The sequence below is a fragment of the Pteropus medius genome, unplaced genomic scaffold (genome assembly GCF_902729225.1).
Source record: "Pteropus medius unplaced genomic scaffold, Ma_sr-lr_union100, whole genome shotgun sequence".
Classification (NCBI taxonomy): Eukaryota; Metazoa; Chordata; class Mammalia; order Chiroptera; family Pteropodidae; genus Pteropus; species Pteropus medius.
The window spans coordinates 2309480-2322860 of record NW_024350397.1 but is presented as its reverse complement, the minus strand read 5'-3'; the positions used below and the strand labels follow the sequence as shown (position 1 = coordinate 2322860).

General features: G+C 40.6%; 1 protein-coding gene across 12 annotated transcripts in view; it reads right to left on the bottom strand.

The window, feature by feature from the left end:
• The window catches only part of SVIL (supervillin), a 204723-nt gene that overhangs the window by 32868 nt on the left and 158474 nt on the right, over window positions 1-13381 (bottom strand). For 9 of the 12 annotated variants that reach the window (XM_039839717.1, XM_039839718.1, XM_039839716.1 and 6 more), the window contains 3 exons: window positions 11835-11964; window positions 8247-8294; window positions 1816-1963 (listed from right to left, as the gene is read on the bottom strand). In XM_039839717.1, coding sequence (XP_039695651.1) covers window positions 1816-1963; window positions 8247-8294; window positions 11835-11964 — 326 coding nt within the window. The remainder of the gene's footprint in view (window positions 1-1815; window positions 1964-8246; window positions 8295-11834; window positions 11965-13381) is intronic. The other 3 variants (XM_039839724.1, XM_039839713.1, XM_039839719.1) reach the window with 1 other exon arrangement.

Genomic DNA, 13381 nt, shown 5'->3' with positions numbered 1-13381 from the left:
GGTGACTGTAAACTGGATGCCAAATTACGGCAAATCAAAAAGATCTCATCATGCAAGTGAAAAAGACGCCAGTGTACATGGTAACAAATATCAGAAAATTAGGGTGCAGTTTTTTCACTAGATGAAAAGTATAAGAAAATTATTTTCTGAGCAAGTCATATATCATCTGTTAAATAAAGATTCCTGATTTATTCAGGAAAATGTAAAAGCAAACTCATCCATTAAGGCAGCGGTTCCCAACCTTTTTGGCACCAGGGACCGGTGCTCCTAGGAGAATCTAATGCCTGACCGTCTGAGGTGCAGCTGAGGCTGCGATGCTAGCGCTGGGGAGCGGCTGCAAATACAGATGAAGCTTTGCTCGCTGGCCCATCACTCAGTTCCTGCTGTGCAGCCCAGTTCCTAAGAGGCCATGGGCTGGTACTGGTCCGCTGCCTGGTAGTTGGGGACCCCTGCACTAAGAGACAGGAAATTCTTGAATCTTGCTCTCCAAACCTGCATAACAGCTAATCTTCTTCCTCTGACACTGCTGTGGATGAGGGCAGTGGGATTTGGTAAGTAAGGGACTGCTTACAATTCAACTGTGATTTCAAGATGGAAGAGGAAAAAAGAAACCAAAATGAAAAGTTATCAGGTTAAAAGTCCAGGCTAGAGGTTGGAAGATCTGAACTCTGGTCCAAGTTCTCGGCTTGAGTCCTTCTTAATTGAGGTGGGCTTTAAGGGCCTGCCACTGTTAATACAGAGATCGGGCTCATGTTGAAGTAGGTTAACATGATTGGATAGTTCTGTGATTTGGTGAAGAACATACTCAAATGCTACCTCATTCTGAGAGTAAATGGTCTGCTGTTATCTTCTGACAATTCCAAGATGAATTAAGAATTTGTTACAGAGGATTCTTCCTCCAAGATTTGAGTTTATCTCAATTCAGGGGGTTCCCCAATATTTATGACAAGGCTACAATGAGATAAGCACTATGTATGAGTGAAGATCCTGAAAGGTTTTGAGAAAAGGGACAGATAAACCTAGAAAGCTGATGATAAGTTAACTCTGAGTGTGAAAACATTTATCACTAAGTTAGGAAATTTGCTTTTAAATTAATAGCTTAGAAAACTAAGGTGTGTGCACACAGGTGACAAAGGGACTGCGCATTTTAACCATTTCCTACAGGATCTGGAGGCTCAAAGCTCTCTGGAGACTTTACTAACCATGTGATTCCTCAGTTTCATAAATCTTTGGATACAGACTTCAAATCAGTTCCAATAGCTCAGCTGCAGGAAAATGACCATCTGCAGGAAAATCCAACTTCCTTGTAACTGGATAGATCTTATAGACATCTATTAAAAAATAGCTGGAAATCAGGCTTTGTAAGCCAGAAACTCTGGTTTGATGGAAAGGGGCCTAGGAATTACCCCACAAGGGAGAAGAGATAAACTTTTTCTTCATTGAGAAAGGCTAATTTGGGTTAACTGATTGCTAGATGGCAAGAAAATGGAAGTAATTTTAAAGCAATTATAAAAAGGACTAAGATTTGTTAGCAGATTTGCAATTGCTTTTGAAACCTGTGCTCAATTTCCAAATGGCTAAGTTTTGAAATGTGACTAATGGAATTAAGCTTCTTACATTGAAGACGACGCCACATATATAAACAGGTTTTTGGTAGGAATATCTCACAAAACCTACCCCCAAACCATTTATACAAGTTCAGTGAAGTTAAAAACGAAAAAAGATAGTTTTAACCGCGCTGTCACAGGCCGCCCTCCATGGGTGATGGAGCATGCGCACCCACGCGCGTGCACATGCGCACCCACACACTCTGACCTTTCTTCACCATTCTCCCGGCCACCGTAAACTGGGTGGAGTCGTTAGCTGCTCCTTTGCCTTTAGTCTTCCAGGCTTCCTCTCTCACAGTGATGAGGTGCTTCCTCTCTTCGATAGTCATCTGGTTCTCTCGACTCTCTGTGACCCGCTGTTTTAATCATGTACGAAGGAGAAAATAGGAGAGGAAAATGACAGAGATGTGAATTTAACTTGTCGTATTCCATGGGATGAAAGAAGGCAAAAAAAAAAAGGAGCACTACACTGTCCAAAACTGGCCATAACTGTTCTATCTGAAATAGGTTTCCTTATTTCCTTATTTCTAGCTGGGGTTAGAGATCGCCATCAATAGATAATATTGAAACTTTAAAACTTAGTAGAGTTTTTATTTTTCATTTATTTATTTGGAACACTGGAATAGCAGAATGATACTTTGTAAAAATAAACAAAAATAGGGAGACTGCCTTCATGCCATGAACTTTACAGGCTTTTAAAGTTGCTCTGTTTCACCTATCTGGTTAAACTCAATTGATGAGGAAATGGCACACATGCACACGCACACGCACACATACGCACACACGCACACGCACGCGCACACACACGAAGGGGAAAGGGGAAGTCAGCAGTTGGGGAGGGAGCAAATGTCAATCATTGGTGGGTCTGGTAAAGGATATACAATAATGGTCTTTCTATTACGGCACACTTTTCTATAAGTTTAAAAATTTTATCAAAGTTATCAAAAAATTTCAAAAATCTTTTCCTTAACTTTTCCACTCACGATTGGCGAAATGACCCTAATCCCAAGTAACTTTCTGAATCACACACCCTTATGAAATAAACTATGAGGTTGATTTGCCAGGAAGACTTCATCAAAATTCATAAAAGAAAGTAAGTTTTCTTTGAAAGTAAAGTTTCAAGAGTGAATTTTAATCAAATCAATATGGCACTTAGCTGGAAATATTTTGAGAAAACATATAAAGTGCCAAGAAAATTTGCTTCTCCAAGGATCCAGACATCAGTGGTTCTGAGTGAAATCAGTAATGCATCTGCAAAGTCCTGGGTGTGGCAGTGGGATGTGGTTAATGACTCAGAAAAGTGGTATCCTCAAATCATCAATTCCATTTCCCAAAGCTCTACGATTCCCCTAGAGCTCCTAGGAGAACGTGACAGATAGGAGTCCTGCAATGACACAGCTGTTTTAGGATTTAAAGCTTCCAGCAATCTGCCAGATCTATGTTAATAAGGTTTTTTTTTAATCCTCTCTAAATGATAACATTACATATAAAAATTTTTTCTTCTCTAGAAGTCTCAGCTTAACTTTGCTACTTAATGGAGTTGGTTTAGGACCCACTAATTCCTACTATCTCACTTTACATGGCTCTATAATGGGGTAAGAGATATATAGCTTGTTTATTCACTAGAGAATCTAATAAAAACTTATCCCAAGTTGCTATTAAATTATAGAACTCAAAATGCGAAAACAAGTAAGATGGATATCTTTGTCCATTTACTTTTCTTATTTTAGCTTAAAACTTCATTATGGTCCTGTTCTTCCCTTCTAAGTTTTATCTCCTCCTTTAGAGAAGGACATGATGCATACTGTGATAAGCATTGTGCCACTTACCAGGTTTATCCAGGTTTAGCTGTTTTTAGTATTGACTAGAATGGTAAGAGAGAGTTGTCAGAATAGAAGCAGAAGCCCTACTCCATCTGTCCTTCACTCTTTCAAATATGGATTCCATGAACGAAGTGTGGAGAGATGGGGAAGGGGGGGCACGTGTGTGTGTGTGTGTGTGTGTGTGTGTAGAAAGCAGTGAAAAACTGGGAAGAGAGGAAAGTCTTAGGGATGGCCAGACACTTGGCAGAACACAGCTTGAATCCACAAAGCTGTGGATTCTGCAAGAATGTTTTCAGGCTGCCACACTGTTGCTGATAGGTTTGCCTCTATACACCTATGGTTGACCCTTGGACAGGAGATTGAACTACATGGGTCCACTTATGTGTGCATTTTTTTCAACAAATACTGTAAATGTATTTTCTCTTCCTTATGATTTTCTTCATAATATTTTCTTTAGTCTATTTCAAGAATACATTTAACATTCAAAATATGTGTTAAACGAGCATTAATTTTACCCATAAAGCTTCTGGTCAATCATAGGCTATTAGCAGTTAAGTTTTGGGGAAATGAAAAGTTGTATGCAGATTTTCAACTGCACGGGGTGTGGGGAGGGTCAGTGTCCCTAACCACCGCATTTCATTGTTCACGGGTCAACTGTACTGAGAAATCATAGTGCAAATCTCACTAAACATTTCTGATGCAGGGAAGTGATACATTGAAGAGCAGAACTAACTTGTATTACTAGGATTAGTGTAAATTTAAGGGTGAAAATCTCCCACAACTGGAAAGCTTTAAAAAAGATCTTTGTAGAAAATATTGTGATCTGGCTTTACAATTTTCATCTTATTCACATCCAGTTAAACTAAATTATAGAAAGAAATGATAAAAACATATGTTAGGTAATAGAAACAAGATAAAGTGACAAATCAAGTACTTCTCAGTTTTCAAAAATGCTATCACCATTTAGAATTCTGTGCACTGTTAATGAAATTTAGCTTTGCTCCCACGTAAGTGATTTCCATCACCAGTGCACATAGCTTCAAGTGGCCTGAACAGAACGTGAGCAAGATCTCAACTACACACAGACCTCAAAGTAACCATAATTTGGTCTTGTTGTCATCTACCAGCTCCTAAAATGAAAGGACAGGAATTAAGGGAAATCTTATTCTGGTACAGCCCTGAGGCACATGAGGGAGAAGAAACTGTACGATGAAACTTAAAAAAGAGACACACAGTCCATTTAGATAGAGCCTGAGTGCTGTTTAAATGCTCTATTTTCTTCTCTGGGCCTCTGTGTTATTAAACATTGACAGCAAGACTGTTGGAAGAAAGGAGTCGCCTGATTGCTGGGAACACTGACAAGCTAGTGCCACATAACTGGCATTGAAAATATTTACCTGGGAAGACTGTCAAGAAGTAAAAATATAGACGTTTTAAGACATTTTAACTATGAAGTAATGAAATATAGATCGCCTCTGGTAAACATATTTTTTAAAACTTAAAAATATGTGGAGAGATAGTCCATGTTCATGGATAGGAAGATGCAATATTGTTAAGATGCCAGTTCTTTCTAATTTGATCCATAGATTTGGTGCAATTTCAATCAATTTCCCAGAAAGTTATTTTGTGGATATTGATGAACTGATTCTAAAGTTTATATGGAAAAGCAAAAGATCCAAAATAGCCAACACAATATGGAGGAAGAACAAGTCAGGGGACTGGCGCTACATGACTTTGAGACTTACTATAAAGCTGTAAGCAGTCAAGACAGGTGGGTATTAGTGAAGAAACAGACAAAAAGATCAATAGAACAGACTAGAGGGCCCAGAAACAGACCCAGGCAAACACACTGAACTAATCTTTGACAAAGGAATAAAGGCAACACAGTGGAGAAAAGATAGTCTTTTCAGCAAAGGGAAAATCTGGACATACACCCTGAAAAAAATAATCTAGATATAGACCTTACACCCTTCAAAAATTAACTCAGAATGTATCATAGACCTAAGTGTGAAATGCAAAACTATAAAATTTGTAGAGAAAACATAGAAGAAAGTCTAGATGGCCTTGGGTGGTCAGTGGTGACTTTTTAGATAAAACACTAAAGTCATGATTCATGAAATAAATAATTGATAAGCTGAACTTCCACTCTGTGAAAAACTTTCAAGAGAATGAAAAGACAAGCCACAGACTGGGGGAAAACATTTGCAAAAGATGTATCTGATAAAGGACTGTTACCCAAAATATAAAAAGAACTCTTTCTTACAAAATTAAACACACTCTTACCATATGATCCAGTAATTGTACTCACTGATGCCCAAATGAGTTGAAAACTTACAGCTATACAAAAACCTGTATATAGATACTTATAACAGCTTTACTAATAATTGCTCAAACTTGGGAGCAATCAAGATACTTTTCAGTAAAGAAATGAATAAACTATGGATCATCTAGACAAGGAATATTATTCAGCACGAAAAAGAAATGAGCTATCAAGTCACGAAAAGAGATAGAGGAAGCTTAAGTGCATGTTACTAAGTGAAAGAGGCCAATCTGAAAAGGCTGCATACTGTATGATTCCAACTGTATGACAGTCTGGAAAAGACAAAACTATGGAGACATTGAAAAGATCAGTGGTTGCCAAGCACTGGTGGAGACAGAGGTGAATAGATGGTGCACAGAAGATTTTTAGGGCGTGAAACTATTCTGTATGATACTATAATGTAGGATACAAGTCATTATACATTTGTCCAAATCCACAGAAAGTACAACACCAAGAATAAACCCAAATGTAAACTATGGACGTTGGGGAATAATGATGTGTCAATATAGGTTCACCAATTTTAACAAATGTACCACTCTGGTAGGGGATGTTGGTGGTGGGAAAGGCCACATTTAGGGTGGTTGGTCAGGGGTTATCTGGGAAACCTCTGTACTTCCCACTCAATTTTGCCGTAAACCTAAAACTGCTTTAGAAAGTAGAGTCTATTAAAAATAGACATGTATATTATATATGTAGAATCCATATTGAAGGAGTTCAATAATATACCTTCTAAATAAAGTTGATTTATTTAGAAGACACAACTCGTGTTCCCCCTTAGTGATGGAACTGTAAGTTTGCCCAGATTTGAGCCTCTTTTTCATGTGGACACTGACCAGCTGCGTGGGGCTGGGCCCTCACAGACCAGCATTCCTAACTTCAGAGGAAAGGAACCAGGGAGAGTGAGGGGCAAAGTCCACCTTCAGGAGTAGAAATGGGGGTTCCCATGTGTGAAGATGCAAGATGAAGACAGAGGACCCCGAGACACCTCTTCCTGGCAACGCTCTCGTCAATTTCACTTTTTTTCTGAAATCCTGCACCTCATACTCAAAGACCTGCTTTGTTACGACTAGTCCTAAAGGGACAGTGCAGCCATGAAATGGTTAGTAGAGGCCACCGCATAAAGTCTCAGTCCTGGTGGGGAGACAGAGGCCCTGACTGGGAAGTGACCCGGCAAGGTTCCATAGAGAAGGAAATGCCACCGCTTTTCATAGCTCTTTTGGCACCAGGGACATTCCAAAGGGAATAAAAAATAATCATTGTTGTTTCTAGCTTTAAAAATTATCACCTATTATGCACCAACAGAATGCCTCAGACCAGGCCAGGTGTCCCTGCGGGGGTGGGGTTCAGACAGGGTACGGTGAGGATGAGCATGGAAGGTAGGGCTCAGGAAGCCTGTGGTTTCTCATTTCAATAGAGCCACTGCAGTCAGCTCATGTCGCACCGGCCTCTCTCTCCCTGTACCTTTCTCCCTGTCCCTTCCACACTCCACACTGCCTCCACCACGTCCTCCTTGTTTATCGAGCTAAGCAAGATGGCATCACCACTGAGCTGGAGGCAGGAACTCTCTGGTGTATTTCTTGGGCTCCTGACTCAATTAAGGATATAAAGCTTAAAGAGTAAAAGGGAAAACTTTTTTCTTCAACCAGTTTCATGACTGTGAGGTAAATTAATATCACCAGGTCTACTTGAAAATCTGAGCCAAGGATGTGATGTGTGTGACTGACTCTGACTATATGAAGAACTGATTCAACACACACACAAACACACACACGTACACACACGCAGGCTGAAATGCAGCAAAGGAGTTGCTTCCCCAAATGAAACAAGTTTTTTCCTACTGCTCGGAAATTGCAATGAGGCTTAATATGGGTTGGCTTTTCCTCACCTGATTAATAGATACAAAAGACAGGTATTTATGGGCAGCAGGTATAGCAGGAGAATAAGTAGAAGCATATACAGGTTCCTATAGAGCAAAGCAAGAGGATTAGAGGTGAACAGAGAATATCGGAGTGGGGTGGGGAGGGGAGAGACAGAAACAATGATTTCTCTAACAGAATGTTAATTTACTCATTGCAATTTCACTTATCTTTCCAAAAGAGTGCTTCCTCTTTGTTTATTTTTTTAGAACGCCGAAATAAATCCACATAAGCACAGTCAATATACCCAAGTCAGCTTTGTATAGTAATTAAATGAATTAAGGGCAAGATTACTGCGGTTTATAGAAGATACTAAGTCAGAGAGAGGAGGACCATAGCTTTCATTGACAGTTTTAACATTTAGCATAAAATATCTCCTTTCAAGTTTTTTCATTACATGATTCAAAAGAAATGAAAGGAGCTAGGATAGCTCTCCACTCTGGATGAAGGTGGTGTCTCGCCCCAGGATAAAAATACCAAACAGGGAGAGGGCACAAGGGAACCGTCACCGATGAGAATGACATGTGGTGGGCGTAACTGGCTAGAATCGAGAGGACACCTCTGCTAGAGTCAGGCTTACCCAAAGCAGGTTAGAAATGGCACTATCATCTGAAAATCCTCCTTCTTCCTACAGGTTAAAACAAACAGTAACATTGCAGAGTGTCAGAAGGGCAGGGTCGGGTTAGGGTGTCACAATCTCTTTCCAGTACTTGGTGCCTGGGTTCCATTAGAAGCATGCATGTGCTCACAAGTCAAGGGGCACAGAGACCAAGCAAGCTCACACCCCGTCTGCAAGATGGTGATTTTTTAACATGAGCCTCTCTTTTCCTCCTCAACTTGCTCTTTAAATTTGCTTCATTCTCCTCAATGCAGATTTGCAATTAGAACACGCATGCGCAGATTTACCTTCCTCAAATTGTCAAGGACTTGTTTTGGGAATGTTATAGATCTTAGCTTGACTCACTGACCTGATCCTATTGAAGCACAGTAGATATAAAATCCTAATCTGTGACTCAGAAATAGACAAAGTTGTAAAGGCAAACTCTGTAAAGCGTTCTTATTTCCTGGAAAAGTTTGATATCCTGGGTGATTATCTAAACAAAAGGACATGTGCTTCTCTGTCTATATCTTAATGTCGAATATGCCTAAATGGGATCGGAGTTCAAAAGAATTATTTGGTGAAAATAAATAACTGCAATTTAGTTGTGACAGAGATTCCTGCCAAGACACTTCTTTAAAACTTCGCTTCGTGTCATTTCTCTCACTCTTTTGATGGAATGAGTTACTTTGCAGTAAACAGTCCACAGATCAGGCTCAAGTACACACATTCCACACGGTGTGAACTGGGCCAAATCTACAAACCAAATGGCTTCACCGTCTTGAGAACTAATTATATATGCTAAAAAAGCAGAAATGTTTAAGTCAGGTTAGCACTGCCCTGGACTAAGCCAAAACCAGGAGAAAGAAGAGAAAAGAAGGGTGACAGGGGAGAGACTCAGACTCTCCGTCATAGAAACGACAGCTGGCTAGGTGAAGGATCAGTGTCCTTAGGCTCTAATTCATCAGTCCTGATACTGGAAGATAAATCTGGAAAGCAAGGAACTGCTGTTAAGTTGCATATTCTCTGAGACATGATTGATCTTTTTGTAGGGAAAGGAAAACTCTTAGTTCCCCAAATCTATTCATGGGCCAAAAGAATATTTTCTTACCATATAGGACCCACGATAAAATGCTAGTTAGAGAACCACAAATTTGTTTTGTTTGGGGACAAAGCCTTTGACAGAAATAAAGCAGTTATAGATTTCTAAGGAGATGTTTACATTTTTTCAATGTGGTAACTAGACAACCTAAAATTATGTATGTGGCTCACATCATATTTTTATTGGACGGCAAGGATTTTCATGGGGTCAATGGAAGCGATTTACAGAGTCCTATCTCTACTTCCTGCCTCTTCTGCATTCCCACGGACTGCAAATCATGAGACTATGCTTACCACACACAAACACTTGAAGAGGACAAACTGTAAAATGTTTGGTAACCACGAATATATGCTGTTTGATGAATGCAAGAAGTAACGACCTAACTGTAAAACCAGCTCCTTTCCACATCGGTGGAAAAGATGGGAGGTTCTGGTGCTCGCTCCCCTGGGCAGCTCTCCATTAGTAAGTCTAGATCCAGCGCAGGCAGCAAAGTCCCATCTGCATGCACCACGTCATGACTGTCCCTCTCTCTCCAGGGCAGCACTCGGACACCCAGCAAGCAGTGGCGATTTCTCAAATATTCCTCAGCTCTTTGGGGACTGTCTTAAAACAGATCAGCTTTAAGGAATCTCACATTTGAGCACAGCGAAGGTGTGACAGAAATATAAGGCCAGCCTGGGGAAGAAATCAAGCCAAGGGCTTATCAGAGGCCATGTGAAAACCACTTGACCGCATCAGAACTTGAGATGTCCCAATGTCTGCTACACGAGCCTAAAATAGATAGGCTTATTATAACTTCAAAGAGCCGACTGTCTCAGGCCACAGTGAACTAGGTTACTGAGGAAGAGTGGGAGAGTGAGTTCACTATTGCTGCAGAATCTGCAGCTCCCGTTAGTCAAGAGGCCTCCTTTCACACTCAAGCCCCAGTCACACTTAGAGCCCTAGCACTTCCTTTGACTGGAGTTCCCACCTCAGAGGCAACCGCAGTCTCCCTGCATCTCTTGCCTTCCAAACACCTTAGCCAAGTGTTTAGGCAGGTCAAATCTCATCCTCTACTCACAGCCTCTGGTTTCCACAGCCTCAAATGACCCCTGTCTTCAAAGCAGGTAGAACACTTATCTCATTCTACTATTCATGAGGAAGGTATCTAGCTACAAAGCACATTTGTAGCTTTATTTTAATTTTCACCTGGCCCGATAGAACTGCCAGCTCCCCAGGCTTTTTTTGCATCTTCCAAAATGACCGACGTGAGGTAAACGTTATTTTTGAAGCAATGACTTCAAGATCTTTTTAAATGAAGTCTGTGGGAGTTAGGGACAAATTATCTGAGGGACTAGTTTTCACTTGAGGATTTTATTCTTAAAATCCAAATTTTACACATATGCAAATCTCAAATTCACAGCTGATGGTATTTGAGAAATTTACTAACGGCTGGGAATTAAGTGTTTTTTAGTCATTATCTCTAATATCATGTATGTCTCAAAAGAAAGAATTCAAATTGCTGTTCCAATTTAACCTATGAAGATACAGAAATACTATATAAAAGTGTCAGAACTCCTGCCTCACAGTTTTATGTACACACTTTCTTTTTATGTTTCTTAATGCACAAAGGTCGCATTCATAATTTCTCTTTTTTGCAAATGCTTAAGTTATTTTAGAACTAGAAAGGGGCCAGGTGATCATTTGGTAGAAAGTTTCTTTTTTTCTTCTCTGTGTGAAGACTTTTGATCCTAGAATTTGCCTAGTAGATGCACCACAATGTCCCCCTTGCTTCCAGCCAGCAAGTTTATTTGCAATCAAAGGGCCAAGCAGCAAGAAAGTCACCAGCCACTTTGAAAGTGTGCACTAACTGGTCAAAAGCTGGTCATCATTATATTGGTAATTTAACAACTCATTAAAACTTTTGCCTATGAAATCCTTGCCAGTACTAATAACAATGTGTTACTAAATTTTATTTAAACGCGTAACATTTTTTCCTCTGTATTCTCAGGAAAAGGCACACCTGCTCATTGTGAAATATGCTTAAAGTTAAAAAATAAGGACTCACTGACCACAAAAATTATGTCCTTACTTTGTTTACCTAGGTTTTAAATCTCAGTATAGGACAATTAAGTCCATATTTTATATGCAACTTATAAACTGTTAGTGGTCAATTAAAGTTTTTCATTATAAAGGCTGTATTAACATTGTAAAGTCAGACTTCACTTAAGAAAGTTTTGAAACAAAGTAAACGTACACGCTTCAAAATGTAGGTGGCACAGGTACCAGTTCTACCACATCTCAAGACTTTATCTTTTGATCAGTTTAAGCTGTTGAGAGATAGTTAACGTACGTTACGTGTGTACTCAAATGGCAAGACAGTGCTAGGGCCTCACAGAATGGTGTTAGTGAAGTTACGCATGCTGGACTGATGCACTTGCAAGTGTGACGTTAGTCAGAATGCTTTTTCCTAACGTGGAGAACGTCACCTTCTTCTTGAGCGACTGTTCCGCTTCTTGCACGTGCAGGCTGCTCGTGACAGACGCTTTGCCGTACTCCTGTTTTCTGGTGAGTCTGTTTTTCCAGTCTTCCTCTCCACTCTTCTTCAACAGTGCTAATCTAAGGGGAAAACACACCAAGCAAAGAGTTCAGCACCAAACTCTCACTCGTAATAGAACCGTAACTTAGATAAGTTGGAAGTCTTTGCCCATTAAATGACCACAGCTGCCTTATTTTAATCTTTTTGAATTTCATTTTTTTTTCTGAAGAAAGTGTGTGTGGAAAAATAACACAGGGGTCCCTTTGCGAAGATGGCCCCATAGATGTTAAAGCTGATTGAAAAGCAAAGCTGAATCTGACTTGTCGGATAAAAGACGCATCATCATTCCACTAAAGGAATAGAGGCGATTTTTCCTTGCCCGTGGTGAGGGCAGAGAGAAAGGAATCGGTCCCCAGAGAAAAAATGTCTGCCAGTGACGCCTTCTGGTCACTTGATATAATAATATTTAACGACTAAAGCCGAACAGGAAGTTATTTGCAGAAAATACAGCAGAAGTGGTTTTAAAAACGTAAAGCTGTAAAACACTGACCATCTATTAATCTCATACCTTTCAAGTACAGGTAAAAGATCATGTTTAAGACTGTCTCTTCCTATATTCTGAGCTCTGTTCTTTTCCTCCAAATGCACCTGCTTTTTCTTCTTAATACAGAAACTATTCTCTACAAACCCATTTTTTAAATTATTACTTCAACTTTCCTCAGGGGAAAGTTATATACAAAAAAAGAATCTAATTAGCTGAGATTTTTCCTAACCTACTTCAGTTCAACTGCAGCGTGCAGCTTGAATGTTATATTCTGTGAAAGGTTACTTTCGTGAACATGAGGCTGTTTCATCCAACTCCATCACAATGAATGAAGAAGACTGAAGCCTTTAAGTTGGACAACACAAGGTAAAAGGCAAAAAAGTGATGGTCATTAAACTCACGTGAGCTGAGGCTCAAACAATCGAAAGATTAGGGGAAAAATGACCAGAACCGCTTTCCCTGTCCCCACTTGGTGTTCAGTGAGCCGGGAGGGTAAACAGCTTTTCCCACACGTGTTCTCTCCCCGCGCAGTCTCACGACGCTGCTGACTCACCGCAGGCGGCCACGCACGGGGAGGGCCGAGGGGCGAAACGTCTGGTCCTACACATGACACAAATTACTGCCTGTGCCGTTCAAACAACTGTCAGCACTTCTAACATCCGCCAAGTCCAAGTGCAGGGCTGTGATGTTGAGAGCCTGGACATCTGCTTAGTCTGATGGGAGAATCCAGCGAGTGGCACTATGTTAGCCTATTAACCCCGAGGCCTGGCTGGGGCCACCGTGACTTGTGCTTGTCAGGCCGCCCGGGGAAATGTCCGCCCTTCTTGCCCCAGCCCACACTTTTCCAGCGGGGAATACTGGCCTGAGACGGCTGTTTCACCGGCACCGAGCCGACAGCCCTGCCTCATTAGAACTAGTTCTGCGGGCTCACAGCAGTCAGGGCTGGGTCACAC